The sequence below is a fragment of the Pristiophorus japonicus genome, chromosome 4, assembly GCF_044704955.1.
Source record: "Pristiophorus japonicus isolate sPriJap1 chromosome 4, sPriJap1.hap1, whole genome shotgun sequence".
Classification (NCBI taxonomy): domain Eukaryota; kingdom Metazoa; phylum Chordata; class Chondrichthyes; family Pristiophoridae; genus Pristiophorus; species Pristiophorus japonicus.
This window is the reverse complement of record NC_091980.1, coordinates 162,381,485-162,400,114: the sequence shown is the minus strand read 5'-3', so window position 1 is coordinate 162,400,114 and position 18,630 is coordinate 162,381,485. Positions and strand designations below refer to the sequence as shown.

At 48.3% G+C, this 18,630-nt stretch overlaps 1 protein-coding gene across 1 annotated transcript in view; it reads right to left on the bottom strand.

The window, feature by feature from the left end:
- The window catches only part of LOC139262248 (intelectin-1a-like), a 43,246-nt gene extending 31,018 nt beyond the window's left edge, over positions 1–12,228 (bottom strand). The window contains exons 1-4 of the mRNA XM_070877392.1: positions 12,187–12,228; positions 9,357–9,432; positions 2,175–2,281; positions 1,084–1,209 (exon numbers count right to left, since the gene is read on the bottom strand). Coding sequence (XP_070733493.1) covers positions 1,084–1,209; positions 2,175–2,244 — 196 coding nt within the window. The 5' untranslated portion in view covers positions 2,245–2,281; positions 9,357–9,432; positions 12,187–12,228. The remainder of the gene's footprint in view (positions 1–1,083; positions 1,210–2,174; positions 2,282–9,356; positions 9,433–12,186) is intronic.
- Between the last annotated feature and the right edge of the window lie 6,402 nt (positions 12,229–18,630).

Here is an 18,630-nt window from a genome sequence, read left to right as displayed (position 1 = left end):
GCCTGATTTAAATATGTTCATTAAATGTCTCACTTCTCCACAGTTGCACACTCGGAGACCCTGATATCTACCGCCGTAAAAAAGGCTTTGGGCACATGGGTGGCATGCTGTGCTCGCATTCTGTAATTTAATTTTTTCCTGGGATGTGGGCGTCGCTGGAAAAGCCAGCATTTATTGCCCATCCCTAATTGCCCTTGTGAAGGTGGTGATGAGCCACTTCCATGATATATTTCCAAGTCAGGGTGGCGTGTATTTTGTGGGGAATTTGCAGGTGATGGTGTTCCCAAGCACCTGCTGCCCTTGTCTTTCTAGGTGGTAGAGGTCGCGGGTTTGGGAGGTGCTGCTGAAAAATCCTTGGCGAGTTGCTGCAGGGCATCTTGTAGATGGTACACACTGTAGACACAGTGTGCCAGTGGTGGAGGGAATAAATGTTTAAGGTGGTGGATGGGATGCCAATCAAGTGCGCTGCTTTGTCATGAATGGTGTTGAACTTCTTGGGTGTTGGAGCGGCATTCATCCAGGCAAGTGGAGAGTATTCCATCACACTCCTGACTTGTGCCTTGTAGATGTGGAAATGCTTTGGGGAGTCAGGAGGTGAGACACTCATCGCAGACTGCCCAGTCTCTGACCTGCTCTTGTTGCCACAGTATTTCTGTGGCTGATCCAGTTATGTTTCTGGTCAATGGTGACCCCCAGGGTGTTGATGATGGGGGATTGGGCAATGGTAATGCTGTTGAGTTTCAAGGGGAGGTGGTCAGACTCCCGTTGGTTGAGTGAGTCATTGCCTGACACTTGTGTGGTGCAAATCTTACTTGCCACCTATCTGCCCAAGCCTGAATGTCGTCCAGGTCTTGCTGCACGTGGGCACGGACTGCTTCATTTTCTGAGATGTTGCGAATGGAACTGAACACTGTGCAATCATCAGCGAACATCTCCAGTTCCTCATATTTAAATCTTGAAGCCCCATCCTGACCCTCTCCCACCCATCGTTGTGTGTGGTTGGGAAGAGGGAGTTCATCTCCAGGCCATTGTCTTTTGGATCAAATAGAGACTGTATGAAAAATGACAAATGAAAACATTTACCTTGGGTGATGTTATGTTTCTCTTTGAGTTTCCTGCAGCTCCTGGGTAAATTATTGAAGCTATTTTCCTCAAAGTTTGCAGCTTTATTGTCAATTGTAACATTCTGCTTCGCGAATTCAATTTCATCTGAAAACCAAAAGAAAGATATACTTAGTACCATTGGATACAGCGAGACAATGAGAGAAAGAGGCAGAAGGAGACACAGAGAAAGTAGGACAGGAACAAAGAGAGTTACCGAGAGAGACACAGCGAGAAAGAAACAGAGGCAAACACAGAGATAGAGAGAGAGAGGGACAAAGAGAGACATTGAGAGGGACAGATATTTGGAGGAACAAAGATTGAAAGAGAATAAGTCAGATAATCAGGGAGCCAGTAAAAGAGGTATGAGGTACAGGGAGAAAGATATAGATGGAGAGGAAGACACACAGATGACGAGAAAGGAAAACAGAGAGAAGTCGACAGAGACAGAAAGAAAGAAACAGACATCACAGACAGAGAGAGGGGAAAGGAAATCATAGAGAGAGGCAGCATGACAAAAACACAGACACAGTGTGACAGAAAGAAGAGAGATACAAAGACGGGGAAGGAGACAGACAGAGCCAGAAAGATAGACTTAGAAACAGAGAAATAGAGAGAGAGACAGAGTGAGCGGGCAAGAGATGGGAGAAAGATTCAGTACTAGATTGACAGAGCCACACATGCAGACAGACAGGAAGAGAGCCACACGGACAGAAGGACAGAAAGAAGTGAGAATGAAGGCAGAGATTTATGTTACGATGCAGCTCAGAGGCACCACCAGCCTCTGGTACATTGCTGAATTGACGATTCTTCCAGTGTGAATCAGACAAGCGAATGTCGTGCAGCTCATCTCTTGGGAGCCAAACTCTTGGGAATTGCAGGAGGAGCAGGATCCCTGGGCTGTACATCTCTTCCTAGCTCTGGGGAATAGGGGACAGCCAGACTGAGAAAGGACCAAACTGTACACACCACAATCCAACCTGATCTGCACAGTTTGTCCAATATCTTAGTTACCCCAGTTTGAATTCAATAAAGTAAACAAAGTGCAAGAATATGATGGAATCGTCACTTACCACCAGAACCAAGATTGGAGGATTGCTCAATATTGAGAATGACAAGGAGGAGAAAAAGGGCGGCCTTCATGTCTTCACAACAGCTTTCCCGGGGCAAGTGTCAAATCCTGGGAAGATTAAGTTGACAAGATAAAAGGGTCTGATGAAGAGCACATTAACTGCTGACATTTTGAATATTGAATGAACTCATTAATTCTACATATTGTGAGATTCCAGTCAGTTCCTGCCCATAGATTTTAGAAACCATGTTGTATAAAATTACTCATGGATAATAATGGAAATTTAAGTCATGTTTAGGTTTAAAAGTAGAAGCAATCAGAGAATCACAGATTAATGCAGCACAGAAAGAGGTCATTCGGCCCATTGAGTTTCTGCCGGCTCTTTTGAAGAGCAATCCAGTTAGTGTCGCTCCCCCGCTGTCCGCGTATATCTGCAATTTTTTCTCCTTAATTTATCCAATTCCTTTTTGAAGTTTACGATTGAATCTGTATCCACCATCCTATCAGGCAGTGTATTCCAAAACCTAACCACTCGCTGCGGGAAAAAGTTACTTCCTCATGTCGCCTCTGGTTCTTTTGCCAATCACCTTAAATCTGTGCCCTCTCGTTATCGACCCACCAACCATTGGAAACAGTTTCTCTTTATTTACTTTATCTAAACCTTCATAATTTTAAACACCTCCATCAAATCTTCTCTTAGTCTTCTCTGCTCCAAGGAGAACAAACCCAGCTTCTCATGTCTATCCACATAATTGTAATCCACTAACCCTGGAACCATTCTCGTAAATCTCTTCTGCACCCTCTCTAAAACGTATACATCTTTCCTAAAGTGTGGTGCCTAGAATTGGCACAATACTTCAGCTGGGGCTGCACTAGGGTTTTATATAGGTTTAGCATCACTTCCTGACTTTTATACTCAGTCCCTCTATTTATAAAGCCCAGGATCCTATATGCTTTATTAACTGCTTTGTAAACCTGTCCTGCCATCTTTAAAGATTTGTGCACAAAGACCCACAGCTCTCTCTGTTCTTGCACCCCCTTTAAAATTGTACCATTTAGTGTGTATGGTCTCTCCTCATTCTTCCTCCCAAGATGTATCATCTCACTCATCGTTGCATTGAATTACATCTTCCATGTATCCACCCATCTTATATGTCATTGTGACGGATGTTACTGCAGTTTAATCTGGGAGCCATTCATCTGCTCCTGGCACAGGTCTGCTCCCCTGTCAATCCTCCCTTGGCTCAGATCCCCCCGTATCCCACTCTCTTTCCTCAGTCTCACACTTCCCTCTCCCTCAATTCCCATTTCCCATTCCATGCTCCGCCTTCCAGATTCACACTCCCCTTTTTCAGGCTTATGTTTCTGTCAGTTCGGTTTCCAACTTCTTTGTCCCCGACCTAGAACATAAGAACATAAGAAATAAGAGCAGGAATAGGCAATTTGGCCCCTCGAGCCTGCTCCGCCATTTAATAAGATCATGGCTGATCTGATCATGGACTTAACTCCACTTCCCTGCCCGTTCCCCATAACCTTTTATTCCCTTTCCGCTCAAAAATCTTTCTATCTCCCCATTAAATATATTCAATGAGCCAGCCTCCACGGCTCTCTGGGATAGAAAATTCCACATATTTACAACCCTCAGAGAGATGAAATTCCTCCTCATCTCAGTTTAAAATGGGCAGCCCCTTTTTTCAGAGACTATGCCCTCTAGTTCTAGTTTCCCCTATGAGTGGAAATATCCTCTCTGCATCCACCTTGTGAAGCCCCCTCATTATCTTGTATGTTTCGTTAAGATCACCTCTCAATCTTCTGAATTCCAATGAGTAGAGGAGGAACCGACTCAACCTTTCCTCATAAGTTAACCCCCTCATCTCCGGAATCAACCTAGTGAACCTTCTCTGAACAGCCTACAATGCAACTATGTCGTTCCTTAAATACGGAGACCAAAACTATATGCAGTACTCTCAGTATGGCCTCACCAATACCCTATATAGTTGTAGCAGGACTGCTCTGCTTTTGTGCTCCATTGCCATTGCAATAAAGGCCAACATTCCATGTGCCTTCCTGATTACTTACTGTACCTGCATATTAAACTTTTTGTGTTTGGACCACCAGGTCCCTCTATACTGCAGCACTTTGCAATTTTTCTCCATATAAATAATAATTTGCTTTTCTAATTTTTCTGCCAAAATGGATAACCTCACATTTTCCCAAATTGTACTCCATCTGCCAAGTTTTTGCCCACTCACTTAGCCTGTCTATATCGCTTTGCAGATTTTTTGTGTCCACCTCACAATTTGCTTTCCCACCCATCTTTGTAGCATCAGCAAACTTGGCTACACTACACTTGGTCCCTTCATCCAAGTCATTAAATATATTGTAAATAGTTGAAGCCCCAGCACCAATCCCTGCGGCACCCCACTAGTTATTGTTTGCGAACAGAAAATTATCCATTTATCCCGACTCTCTGTTTTCTGTTTGTTAGCCAATCCTCTAGCCATGCTAATATATTACCCTCAAGCACGTGAACTTTTATCTTGTGCAGAAACCTTTCATGTGGCAACTTATCGAATGCCTTCTGTAAATCCAATTACACCACATACACTGGTTCCCCCTTATCCATCCTGCATGTTACATCCTCAAAGAACTCCAGCAAATTAGTCAAACATGATTTCCCTTTTTTTAAACCATGATGACTCTGCTTGACTGAATTATGCTTTTCCAAATGTCCTGCTACTGCTTACTTAACAATGAACTCCAGCATTTTCCCAATGACAGATGTTATGCTAACTGGTCTATCGTTTCCTGCTTTCTATCTGCCTCCTTTTTTAAATAGGGGAGTTACATTTGCGGTTTTCCAATCCGTTGGGACCTCCCCAGAATCCAGGGAATTTTGGTCGATTACAACCAATGCATCCACTATCACTACAGCCATTTCTTTTAAGACCCTCAGATACAAGCCATCAGGTCCAGGGGACTTGTCTTCCTTTAGTCCCATTATTGTGAATGTTTTAAGTTCCTCCCTCCCTAAAGCCCCTCATTCCCTAATTTCATACTTCTTGGTTTCCTATTCGCTCCTCCATTTCTGATTCGCAGAGTTCTAGTTCCCATTCCCCTCTCTCAGGCTCCAAATCTCCCGCACCACTTAAATTCCCAGTCTCCCGCTGACCTCCCTCACATTCCCAGTCTCCCGCTGACCTCCCTCACATTCCCAGCCTCCTGCTCTCCTCTCTAACATTCCCAGCCTCCCGGTCGCCTCTCTCACATTCCCAGCCTCTTGCTCTCCTCTCTCACATTCCCAGCTTCCCACTGACCTCTCATCAGATTCTCAGTCCCATAGGAACAGGAGAAGGCCATTCAGTCCCTTGGCCTACACCGACATTCACTTGGATCGTGGTTGAGTTGCACCTCAACTTCATTTCCCGCCTGTGCTCCATATCCCTTTATAACCCTAGTTAACAAAAATCTAACTAACTCAGTCTTGAAAAGGCCAATTCTCCGAGTACCACAGCCTTTTGGGTGGAAGATTTCCAGATTTTTACTAGCTTTTATGTGAATATTTCATCCTAATTTGACTCCTGATTGGCCTGTCACTAATTGTTACCCCACTTTGTTCTGGACTCGCCCACCAGAGTAAATAGTTTCTCTTTATCTACCCTCTCAATTTCTTTAATCATCTTTAACACCTCGATCACATCACCCCATCATTTCCTATATTTAAGGGAATACTGCCCAAATTTATATAACGTGTCCTCACAGTTTAACCCTTTTAGCCCCGGTATCATTCTGGTTTATTTCACTCGATGGAGGACCCCCGGGGGGCGGTCGGGGGAGTGGGAGGGAATCAGGACCGCTGTTGAGCTCGCCAATGACAGGAGTGCAATGGGAGGGAGGGGACACCGTGTCCATGGGCTGTGCTCAGAGACCTCGGTGTGGCCCGAGCTAATGTCCCAAAGTGTCGCAGGGCAGACAGTGAGCTGTCAGATATCGTCTATTGACAGGTGTTAGAAGTTAGAATTAAGAAGCTTATTTTAAACGTCTTTAATTAATGAATAACCTTCTGTGCCGGGGCCCCAGCTGTTTACATTGTACATTAATGATTTAGACGAGGGGATTAAATGCAGTATCTCCAAATTTGCGGGTGACACTAAGTTGGGTGGCAATGTGAGCTGCGAGGAGGATGCTATGAGGCTGCAGACTGACTTGGATAGGTTAGGTGAGTGGGCAACTGCATGGCAGATGAAGTATAATGTGGATAAATGGGAGCCCTTATCCACTTTGGTGGTAAAAACAGAGAGGCAGACTATTATCTGAATGGTGACAGATTAGGAAAAGGGGAGGTGCAAGGAGACCTGGGTGTCATGGGACATCAGTCATTGAAGGTTGGCATGCAGGTACAGCAGGAGGTTAAGAAAGCAAATGGCATGTTGGCCTTCATAGTGAGGGATTTGAGTACAGGGGCAGGGAGGTGTTACTACAGTTGTACAGGGCCTTGGTGAGGCCACACCTGGAGTATTGTGTACAGTTTTGGTCTCCTAACTTGAGGAAGGACATTCTTGCTATTGAGGGAGTGCAGCGAAGGTTTACCAGACTGATTCCCGGGATGGCGGGACTGACATATCAAGAAAGACTGGATCAACTGGGCTTGTATTCACTGGAGTGCAGAAGAATGAGAGGGGATCTCATAGAAGCGTTTAAAATTCTGACGGGTTTAGACAGGTTAGATGCAGGAAGAATGTTCCCAATGTTGGGGAAGTCCAGAACCAGAGGTCACAGTCTAAGGATAAGGGGTAAGCCATTTCGGACCGAAATGAGGAGAAACTTCTTCACCCAGAGAGTGGTGAACCTGTGGAATTCTCTACCACAGAAAGTTGTTGAGGCCAATTCACTAAATATATTCAAATGGGAGTTAGATCTAGTCCTTACTACTAGGGGGATCAAGGGGTATGGCAAGAAAGCAAGAATGGGGTACTGAAGTTGCATGTTCAGCCATGAACTCATTGAATGGCGGTGCAGGCTCGAAGGGCTGAATGGCCTACTCCTGCACCTATTTTCTATCTTTCTATGTTTGTAACTTGCTTTATATGCATTGATTGTATGTAAAACTCACTTATAAATGATAGAAAATGACTGTATAACATTAAATGGGTTTTAAAAAGGCCAACGGCTGAGAAGCAAAGCATTATGGTAAATTGAACCATTATTATGTTAACCATTTTTGTAACTGCTGATACAGCTTCATTTAGAACTAGAATGATCAAGGCCAAATTTATCAATCAATAAGATAAAGGTATGCAGCATATACCATTTCATATCATAATTTTGTAAAGCCAGGCTCAGAATTCTGTGTGACATGGTCTGTATAATTGTTCTCAGATAAGTGATTCCTGCCACAGGGAGGGGAGGGGCGATAGAGATAACACAGAAGGTCAAAAGCAGTAGACACAGTATGATCTATTGTAAGGCTGAAACAGCTGTGAATTTTCACAGCATTTGAATGGGAAGAAAAGGGTATAAAGTAACAGCTCTTCTACCAGGAAGGCAGTGCGAATCAAGACAACAGGAAGAAAGAATCTCCAGAATAAAGAGACGGCACCATGGTCTCTCGAGAGCACGCTGTCGAGAACAGGCTGTGACTATCATTTGTTAATTATTACTTTTTGTAACAGAACGTAATTTACTTAATAGATCGCTGTTGTTTTTACTCAATATACCTGTATGAAAAGCATTTGTTATCATCTGAACAAGAGTCTCTTAGTTTGAATTAAATATAAACCCTGAGAATAGTTGAACTGCTATAATTAGCAAAGTGGCAAAAAGCTGCGAAGTAGTTAAAAACTACATCTGGCGACCACAAAGTGACTAAACAAAGAGATATTGTACAAAATACAATATACTCATTAAACAAGTTAATTGGGGACTCTTTTAATTTTTTATTCTTCATTTGAAAACAGCAGACGCAAGACAGATCGTTTGATCACTGATCGAACCTTGTGGTGTGTTGATTTACAGCAACTGATAGTGACTATTATCTTCTTTAAGGAAGCTTAAAGTCAGGGCAGCTCTCCCCCAGTCCAGGCTGGGTCACTGTGTGAGTGACAGCAGCTGGAGAGACTGACACAGTCTGGGTAAAGGTGACCGGACCCTCATTGCTCAGTCATGCCCCATCCATCAACGTAACCCAAAAGGAAACGGTGCCCAAGTTAGACTTAAAGGACACAGGTTCTAACCCCAGTCCAAATCTTAGCAGGGAAACTACGCAAGATTACCCAGCTTCATTACAATCCGGCAGATTTACATATTCAGTGGACCATTACAATTTAAAATCTATTTAATACTTACTCTTGCGGAAGCAGCCAGGCTGTTCCGCCTCTTGCGGCACTGGTCAGATTCACGCCGATCATGGAACACTGACGACACTACATCAGCAATCTCACCCCATATTTTCTGATACATCCGGGGTGGAGGTGTCCCACACCCACCCCGGGTTAATTGGCCCCACCGCATCTTGATGTCATTGACCAATGTGTCATTTGCTTCGTCAGAGAAGGGTTTTGCCCTCCTTCTCCCTGCAACCTCCTACAGACTCTTTCCCGAGTCCTCGGGCGACATCTCCATAATTTTTATCTTTCTAATGATTTACAACAATCTTTCCACTTCACAACTAACTCCTCCACAGATATAGCATTAGAAAAATCAGGATTCCTTCACTCCTTCAAAAATCAGCAATCCTTCCCTCCTTCACAAAACCTCTTCTCTATCTCCACAACAAACACTCTCTCTCCCTCTCTTTGTCTTCTGAGCAAGCGCAGATGACCAGTGACCTCCCAAATCGCAAGAAAAATTCTTTGCTTAAAAAAAAGGCGCATGCGTAGAACGACCGTTGCTATGGATGCCAGCCTTGCACGACTGAAAACATCGTAAAGCCCATTTCACATCGCTAAGGCTATCGCCCAAAATAAAGAGCCGAAACTAACGGTTTTTAAAATGGGCGATCCTGAAAAATAAAAATTCACTAAGGCTGGAAATATCACCCATTTTTTGGGCGATAGCGATCTTACTGGAAATTCTAACCCACGGACTCTTCCTGCCCTGAGTGGGGCTCAGTACCACTGGACTAAAATATATTTTGAATGATGTTTGCACACTGTAGCCTATGTAATTCAGTACTATTACATACCTCCGCGGGCAGATGCTGACAGGTAAATACACACCACAAGCACGGAGAGAACCAAGATTGTTATCCTGTGTCCAGCCTGAAAAATATAATAATCAATGAGAAATTTCATTTTATTTGGTACTGATATAAATCCATTTAAAATCAGAACTACTGCCCAGTTTCAGGTGAATTACCAACACACAATCAGCCACCCTGGTACTCACTGCGATACTTCACCAAACGAGTCTCGCCCTGAGCTGATGCAATAACCTGGGCACAACCTGCTACAATTTATACTCTGCTGAGCTCAGTGACAGCCCACTGCATTGAAGTAAATAAGGAGGCGGTGCTGACACTGCTGTCCATCCAAACACTCAGAGAGCTTTCATTGCCAGTACTTTCTGACATCACCGATTTGTACAATGATCACAAGATAATTAGGAGGAGGGAGTCCACTCGCCCATCTTAATCCATCCGCCCAGAAAGATGAACGGGCTGGATTTTCCGGCCTTCTCCGCTCCATTTGTTGGCACAGAGCGGCGGCAATGGTGACGGTGAGATGTTTTGGTCGGGCGGTGAGATGTTTTGGTCGGGCGGTCAGCCTCCAGCGCCCTGCAGCGATCCTCGGGTCCGGTTTTACGGTGGCGCGGAGCAGCACCGCCCGGAAGATCTGCGCCGGTGAGCAATGGCCCTGGTTGCGACACCGGCACGAGTTTGAGCTCCTGCCCGACCTGTCCGCCCAGAAGCATGCCCCACAATGACCGCCTGGGAAATCAGGGCGCTCCAACCATCCCGTCGGCGAAGAGGTGAGTAATGGACTCCTGAGGTTAGTGTGGAGTGTTTTTTCTTTTAATGTTTGTTAGCGATTTGTGTTGTGGTGGAGTGGGCAATGTTTTGGGATGTTTTTGTGTTTAGGTTTCCCTCCCCCCCACCCCTCAGACGTCTCTCGGAGCGCTCCTGTCCCAGCCCTTTAGCTCGGGAGTTTCCCATCCTTGTGCCAAGAGAGGTGTACAATGCCTCCATTAGCACGGTGCCTCCAGACACAGGGCCCAGCTTCCCAAACTTAAATACTGAGGCCCAAACTATTCCAGGCCGCTAACTTTCCCGCCCTGCCGACATTATCGCCTCAAAAACAGTAAAGCCTAAAATCCAGCCGGATAATTCCACCCTCCCCCACCCGACTGTTCCTTCAATGATCACAAGTAATTCCCTCCCCAACTCAGGGAGAGCATCCGGTGAGTCGATCGCTCACTCCTGATCTCAGTCCGAATTTTCCCTTTCTTAGTTTGACGATGACTTTTGCACAAACATAATCTCAAAAATTAAGAACTGCAGGTGACTGTTGTGGCGAAGAGCACTACCTCAGATACGAAGGGCCGGATTGTACTTTTAAACTCGACGTTTCATTGACTTTCAGCCTGTGAAGCTTCACTTGATATTCATGGGGAGAATGGCAATAATTTCAACATAAAATGAAGGCTCGAAACAAACAACTTGGGCAATGTGGGCTTAGATCAGTAAACATCGGTTTAATGTTGGCAGAGAGGGAGAAGTTGAAGATTCTGGTTTAGTCTGTTGGCCCTTCTTGGAAATGAGATACTGAATGTGCATCTGTTGACAACAGATTTCATGCAATTCTGGTGTTTAGTGGGAGGGTGTTTGGTCACTTCCCAAAAAATGAGCTACCTGGAATTACAACACGAAATCTGGCCATTTGGCCCAAACAGTCTGGACTGGTGTTTCTCCTCCACATGAGTCGCTGTCCTAATCCCACGTACCATACACCTTTGAGTCTTGTTCAATTTCCTTTATTATTCTGTCCTTCTTCCCATCAGTCTGAAAGTGAGTGTGCACTGTGTGCAATAACTGAGTGTCCAGTTTTCTTCACAATGAGAGACAAACCCATGTCACGTGGTCTCTGATCTGGTAAGCAACGGCGGTGTTTGTTGGGGGTGGAATGTTGGCTGAACTTGCTTTTCTTAGAATAGTGGAAACTTTTAGAATTAGCTGAATAGGCAAACAAGGCTATAAGAGATGGTGGGTTGACACAGGGCAGTGAAGGAAAATAATGTTTGTGTGAATTTAGGCCATTAATTGAAAACAAACGATCAATACTGAAACGCAGTTTAGTGACCGAATAACCCTCGGGGATGACAGGTTTGAAGCACAGTGATGAGTTTTAGGCAACTGCTGACAGAGATCAGTGAAACCAACATTGAGCGAAGATTAAACCCAGAGAAACCTGGACAAGGGAGAACAGCAAAGTGAACATTCTTGGTACAGTTCACTCTCCAGTAAAGGACGCTCTCCCAGCACGGGACGCTCTCCCAGCATGGCACGCTCCGCCAGCACGGGACGCTCCCCCAGCATGGGATGCTCTCCCCAGCACAGGGCACTCTCCCAGCATGGGGTGCTCTCCCCAGCACGGGACGCACTCTCCCCAGTATTCTGAATTTAACAATTAGTGTATAATGGATATTTTTCAGCTTTGGAAATGACTGGTCACTTCTTGATGGCAGGAGTGACATCAGGAACTTACTCCAAATGAATTGTAGAGAAATTGGTTATTCTAAAACACACTATAGACATTCTGTAAAACATAGGGCTAACATTAGAATTCGATAAAGCTGGAACTAGGGTAAATGCATGTACATTATTTTATTATTTTCAGCCTCTAATAATAGCACATACTATTTCAGATGAGGCCTTTGTAGAAGTTGTAAATGTTCAACTTGTAGAATAGTGGAATAATTAACATGCTCTTGATTTTGCAAGACTAACAAGAAAGGAAGTCTTGAAAGACAATTGATAGTATTATGTCTGTAATGTACCAATGAGGCAATGTGTTGACCTCAAACTGTAGTGACCTTTGTCCCTTATTCGTAACTGCAGAGTGAGGCAGCTGCATCGGAGCTCCCCTTTTTGCAGCCCCTGCCACCAGGGCAGGAAACTCCGGTCTCCACCAGTTGCCCCCTCTAGTGGTGCCAGCATGTATATACACAGTGTAAACCGTATTGACAGTATATCGGGTAAACAAGTCTCCATCTTATGCAACTATACAATGACTGCACAGAGAGTATATTTATAGTCTGCATATATAACATCACTCTCACCCAAGTCCTTTGTGCCAATTACCTTTGCACTATGCGCTCTGGCTTAGCTCTCCCCAAACTTAAGTGCCAATAGCCCTTGCACTTTGGCTGTGCTTTGGCTTGGCTCTCTCCCTGTTAACCCCCAAGTGCTTTTGCCACAACGTTTGGTTCGATGATGCAGTGGAGGTTCCAGCGGGTTCTGGGTGTGATCCATGTGTGTGTCCATGGCTATATACATCCATCCCCCACACCCCCATCCCCACACCCCCACACCCCAAGTACAAAGAAAGGAAGAAAAAAAAAGTATTTTACACTGTGTTACGTTTTACGGTTGTGTGCCAGGATTGGGTAGATTGCATTCATGGTTCAGTCACGGTCAATACTAAGGTAACAGTACAGGTAAGCGAGGACGCTAGTTCCAGAGCAACAGGACGGGGTCCAAGTTGTCTGATGGCGGTGCTGCGCTCCCTGCTAGCGGGGTGGGCTTGGTTCGCTCACCTTGCCAGGATTCAGGGCCTTTGCCATTGCCTGGTGCTGGGCAGAGCCTCCCTGTCCTCCTTTGAGGGCTGCAGAATCTTCTACCTGCTCTCTAATGGTGTTGGGAACCTGGCTGTTCCAGGTCCCGTTTGGGGAACTCGTTGGTTCTGAACTTTCACTCCCGGACATGGCTGAGGTAGCAACTGGGTCAGAGGGCTACACCGTCTCCACCAGAGTGGTGGGCAATGGCGGTCGACTGTGCATATTGGCACTGTTTTTGTTTCCAGGTCCATGGCGAATAGTGCCATTGGGTGGCTGCAGCATGGGATAGACCTGGGGTAGGGTATCAGGATCAGTGCCTTCACGCTACTGAGGTCACTGGCCTATAACTTGAGGGGACACCTGGGGCAGGGCATCAGGATCAGCGTCTTTACCTTCCCGAATTTGCTCAATTGCTACTTTTGGGGACACTCTATTCCCGACATCTCGCAACAACATTTTGTTCTTTACATTCTTAATCGGTTCATTACATTGATTTCCATGCATACAATGTCTCTAAGTTCAGTTGGTTGCAGGTCTCCTTTAAATGAACCTTGATAGTTTTACCCCAATCAAATCCTTTGTTAGACACGTGTTGGTCCCTCAGCGTCGTGGTCTGGCCGTGGCCATCTTTTTTTCCAGCCACGCTGCACCTCGCTGCAGCAGGGACGCCATCTTGCCTCTGTCCTCGAGGTCGACTGCCTTGATCCTTCTCTCCCGTGATTCTGCCACAAAAGCTGGCAGAGTGCCAGTGAATTCAATCTTCCTCCCCAGGAGTCCTGCCACTGCAGCCGGGAAGGTACTTTTAGGTCGTTCCGGTCAGATCATTGCCACGCAGTCGTGATGGGCGGTCTGTGCCTCAGGTACTGCGCTGGTCTGTTCTCTGGTGCCTGGCCCAAGCGAAGGTGAGGTTTTGCTCTGCCTCTGAGCACGGGGGACATCGCTTGATGGAGTGAAGAGGTCTTCCCATTTCCACTTGATCTTCCCCATCCACCTTCTTCCGAGTAGCGTTGGACCATCACCTGCAACAATCCACAGAGGTAACTTGTGCACCACGCCATTATGGATTAAATTTACATCCGCATTGCCAAGGACTGGGATCAGCTCCTTGGTGTAGGTGCGCAACTTTTCCTGTATTGGAACCAGCTCAGGTCGTTTTACGTTCCGTTGCCTCTAAAGGCATCCTGGCTCATCACTGAATGGCATGCTCCCGTGTCCACTTCCATGAAGACTGAAACGTCGTTTATCTCAACTTCCATCTTCACTGGAGGACAATCGGTGGTGCAGGTATACACTCCATAAACTTCTTCTTGGGGCTGAACTGCCTCTCTGGCCAAATCATCATACTCCCCGCTGGATTCAAAGTCATCTACCGACTCCTCTGCTAGATGGTGAGTCCTATTTCTTTTACACAGGCGCTGGAGGTGGTCCTTCATGTTACTGGCTTTGCATACATACTCAGCAAACCGACACTGGTAAGCCCTATGGTTTCCTCCGCAACGCCAGCATGGTGCTACACGATTAGCACCCGCCGGCGGACTCTGAGTTCTGGAACCCTGAGGTCTGTGCTCTCTGCCCTGGGCAGAGCCACATTCTACAGTCTACAGTTCTATAGCGGATTGGAAAGCAGCTAATGTAATGCCTCTGTTTAAAAAAGGGGGCAGACAAAAGGCGGGTAACTATAGGCCGGTTAGTTTAACATCTGTAGTGGGGAAAATGCTTGAAACTATCATTAAGGAAGAAATAGCAGGACATCGAGATAGGAATAGTGCAATCAAGCAGATGCAGCATGGATTCATGAAGGGGAAATCATGTTTAACTAATTTACTGGAATTCTTTGAGGATATAACGAGCATGGTGAATAGAGGTGTGCCAATGGATGTGGTGTATTTAGATTTCCAGAAGGCATTCGATAAGGTGCCACGCAAAAGGTTATTGCAGAAGATAAAGGTACTCGGAGTCAGAGGAAATGTATTAGCATGGATCGAGAATTGGTTGGCTAACAGAAAGCAGAGAGTCGGGATAAATGGGTCCTTTTTGGGTTGGAAATTGGTGGTTAGTGGTGTGCCACAGGGATCGGTGCTGGGACCACAACTGTTTACAATATACATAGATGACCTGGAAGAGGGGACAGAGTGTAGTGTAACAAAATTTGCAGATGACACAAAGATTAGTGGGAAAGCGGGTTGTGTAGAGGACACAGGGAGGCTGCAAAGAGATTTAGATAGGTTCAGCGAATGGGCTAAGGTTTGGCAATGGAATACAATGTCGGAAAGTGTGAGGTCATCCACCTTGGGAAAAAAAACAGTAAAAGGGAATATTATTTGAATGGGGAGAAATTACAACATGCTGCGGTGCAGAGGGACCTGGGGGTCCTTGTACATGAAACTCTTTTGAGTTTACCTGCAAAAACATAAACATTAAAACCATGCCACCCGACCTGGGTGACACAGCAGACATTTTCAAGGCCCCTTTTTTTTTTATTTATTTATTTTTTTGGTTTTTTTGGGGCGCTAAAATCAAATTTTCCAGTGCCCCCTATAAAAGGGGAGGGGGACACTAAAAGCACCGGCAATGAAAACAAATTAAACTTTAAAACATAAAATCAAATTAAAATTTGGTTGCCGGGCGTGATGATGCACGCCAGTCCCTCCGGTGCCCACCTCTCGCGGAAGGCCGCGAGCGTACCGGTGGACACCGCGTGCTCCATCTCCAAGGACACCCTGGACCGGATGTAAGAGCGGAAGAGAGGCAGGCAGTCAGGTTGAACGACCCCCTCGACCGCCCGCTGCCTGGACCGGCTGATGGCACCCTTGGCCGTGCCCAGGAGCAGTCCTACGAGGAGGCCCTCGGACCTACCCGCTCCACTCCGCACAGGGTGCCCAAAGATCAGGAGAGTGGGACAGAAGTGCAGCCAGAATTTCAGGAGCAGCCCCTTCAAATAATGGAACAGGGGCTGCAACCTCGTGCACTCAATAAAAACATGGAACACGGACTCCTCCAGACCGCAGAAATTGCAGGCGGCCTGGGAGTCCGTGAACCGGCTTAAAAATTTGTTGCACGGCACTGCTCCGTGCACCACCCTCCAGGCCAAGTCCCTGATGAATAGTGGGAGGACCCCTGCGTAGAGTGCCCTCCATCGGGGACCCCCGCCTCCTCCGGACGGCAAGATGGTACGCCATGGCGTGTCCGGACGGCCGGCGAGGATGGCAAAGTTGAGGGTGTGCAGGAGCAGCCCGTACAGGAAACCCCTCCGCGCGGAACTGAAAGGCACGGAGGGGATTTCCCCGAGGCGGCTCAAGTTGTGAGGCGCCGGCCCCCGAGGGAGGTTCCGGGGTTTGGCGCCGATGAGGAATTCCGTCCAGACGGGGGTCAGTTCGGACGGGATCTCCCCACGTGCTTGAGCCTCCTCGATGCACCTAACGGAGTCAGGGCCCAGAGCTGTTTTTAGCGACTCGATGGCATCGGCCGCGTGGCGGACGTTGGCAGAATTTAGGCGCCGCGCCAGTGTGTCTGGTGCCATCCAGCACGCTCCTCCGCCATCGAGCAGGTCCCTGACCCTGGTCACCTCACCAGCCACAGCCCTCTCTTCCGACCGCCACATAAAACCTCGGCCGTGGAGGTACGGATTCCCGAGCAGCGGTTCCTGCAGGACGGCCGCCACTCCAGCCGGCGGAGAGCTGCGCTTGGTGGAGACTTTGTTCCAGACCCTGATGAGTTCCCTGTAAAAGACAGGCAGCTCCCGGAGGGCGGTCCTGGCACCCCCCAAGTTCACAAACAGGAGCTGCGTGTCATAATTGAGGTCGCGCTGCTGGCGGAAGAAATACCTCGCCAGAGCACACCACCGAGGAGGGGGCTCGATGTAAAGGTATCTCTGCAGGGTCTGAAGACGGAAAGTCGCAAGCTGGGCGCTGACGCACACCAACGACTGACCGCCCTCCTCAAGCGGGAGACTCAAGACCGCGGCAGAGACCCAGTGCTTCCTGTTGTTCCAGAAGAAGTCCACCAGCTTCTTCTGTATCTTGGCGACAAACGCAAGGGGAGGGGTCAAAGTGACCAGCCGGTACCACAACATTGCGGCCACCAGCTTGTTTATGACTAGCGCTCGACCCCTGTAGGACAGCACTCGGAGCAGTCCTGTCCAGCGCCCTAGGCGAGCGGCGACCTTGGCCTCCAGCTCCTGCCAGTTCGCCGGCCAGGCTCCCTCGTCGGGGCTAAGGTAGACTCCCAGATAGAGGAGATGGGTCGTGCTCCAGGCAAAAGGCCTGAGCTCCTCCGGCAGGGAGTCCACCCGCCACTGACCCACCAGGAGTCCGGAACATTTCTCCCAGTTGATCCTGGCGGAGGACGCGGCCGAGTAAATCTCCTGGCACTCACGCATCCTCCCATCCTCCGCAGGTCAGCGGGATCCTCTATCGCGAGGAGCACGTCATCGGCGTAAGCCGAGAGGACGACCTCCACGCCCGGCCCTTGCAGAGCCAGTCCCGTCAACCTCGTCCGCAAGAGGCGCAGGAAAGGCTCCACGCAAACGGCGTATAACTGGCCGGACATGGGGCATCCCTGGCGCACCCCTCTCCTAAAGCGAAGGGGCGCCGTCAAGGACCCGTTAACCTTAATCAGACACTCCGCTGCTGCGTACAAAAGTCGGATCCGGGCGACGAAATGCGTCCCGAACCCGAAAGCGCGCAGAGTTCCGAGCAGATAGTCGTGATCCACCCTGTCGAACGCCTTCTCTTGGTCGAGGGATAGGAAGGCGACCGACAGACCAGCCTCCTGGGAACAATGGATGAGGTCCCGGACCAGATGGATGTTATCGTGGATTGTCCGGCCCGGGACCGTGTAGGACTGGTCGGGGTGGATCATGTGGTCCAGCACGGCACCAAGGCGAGCAGACATCGCCCTGGCGAAGATTTTGTAGTCCGTGCTGAGGAGGGAGACCGGGCGCCAGTTCTTAAGGAGGCGGAGATCGCCCTTCTTAGGCAGCAGGATGATGACAGCCCTGCGCCAAGAGAGGGGCATCTCCCCGGTCGCCAGACTTTCCCCCAGGACCCGCGCGTAGTCGCTCCCCAGGACATCCCAGAACGCCCTGTGGAACTCCACGGTCAGCCCGTCCAGCCCCGGGGATTTTCCCCTCGAGAGCCGGGCGAGGGCACCGGTCAGCTCCGCCAGGCTTAGCGGAGCTTCCAGATTTTCGGCGCCCTCCGGGCTGACCTTCGGCAGGTCCTCCCACAAAACTCTACGCGCTTCCTCGCTGGACGGATCCCGAGAGAACAGAGCCCCGTAATATTCACGGACCCTGTTGTTGATGCCCTCCGGATCCGAGACGAGAGAGCCGTCGTCGGCCAGCAGCGTCAAGAGCTGCTTACGGACACTCTGCCTTTTTTCCAGCGAGTAGAAGAAGGGGGAGCCGCGGTCCAGATCCCGCAGGAACCGGATCCGCGACCTCACGAACGCGCCTCGGGACCCGACGAGCTGCAGGTCCTTCAGCGCGGCCTTCTTCGCTTCGTACACCGTCCGCAGGGCCGGGTCCTGGACGACTTGACCGAGACGGGCTTCCAGGTCGAGCACCTCTTTTTCTAGGCGCCCGACTCTGGCCGCCCGCCTCTTGGTCGACCCCCTCGCGTACTCTTGACAGAAGACACGGACGTGAGCCTTGCCCACGTCCCACCATAGCCTCAAGGAGGGGA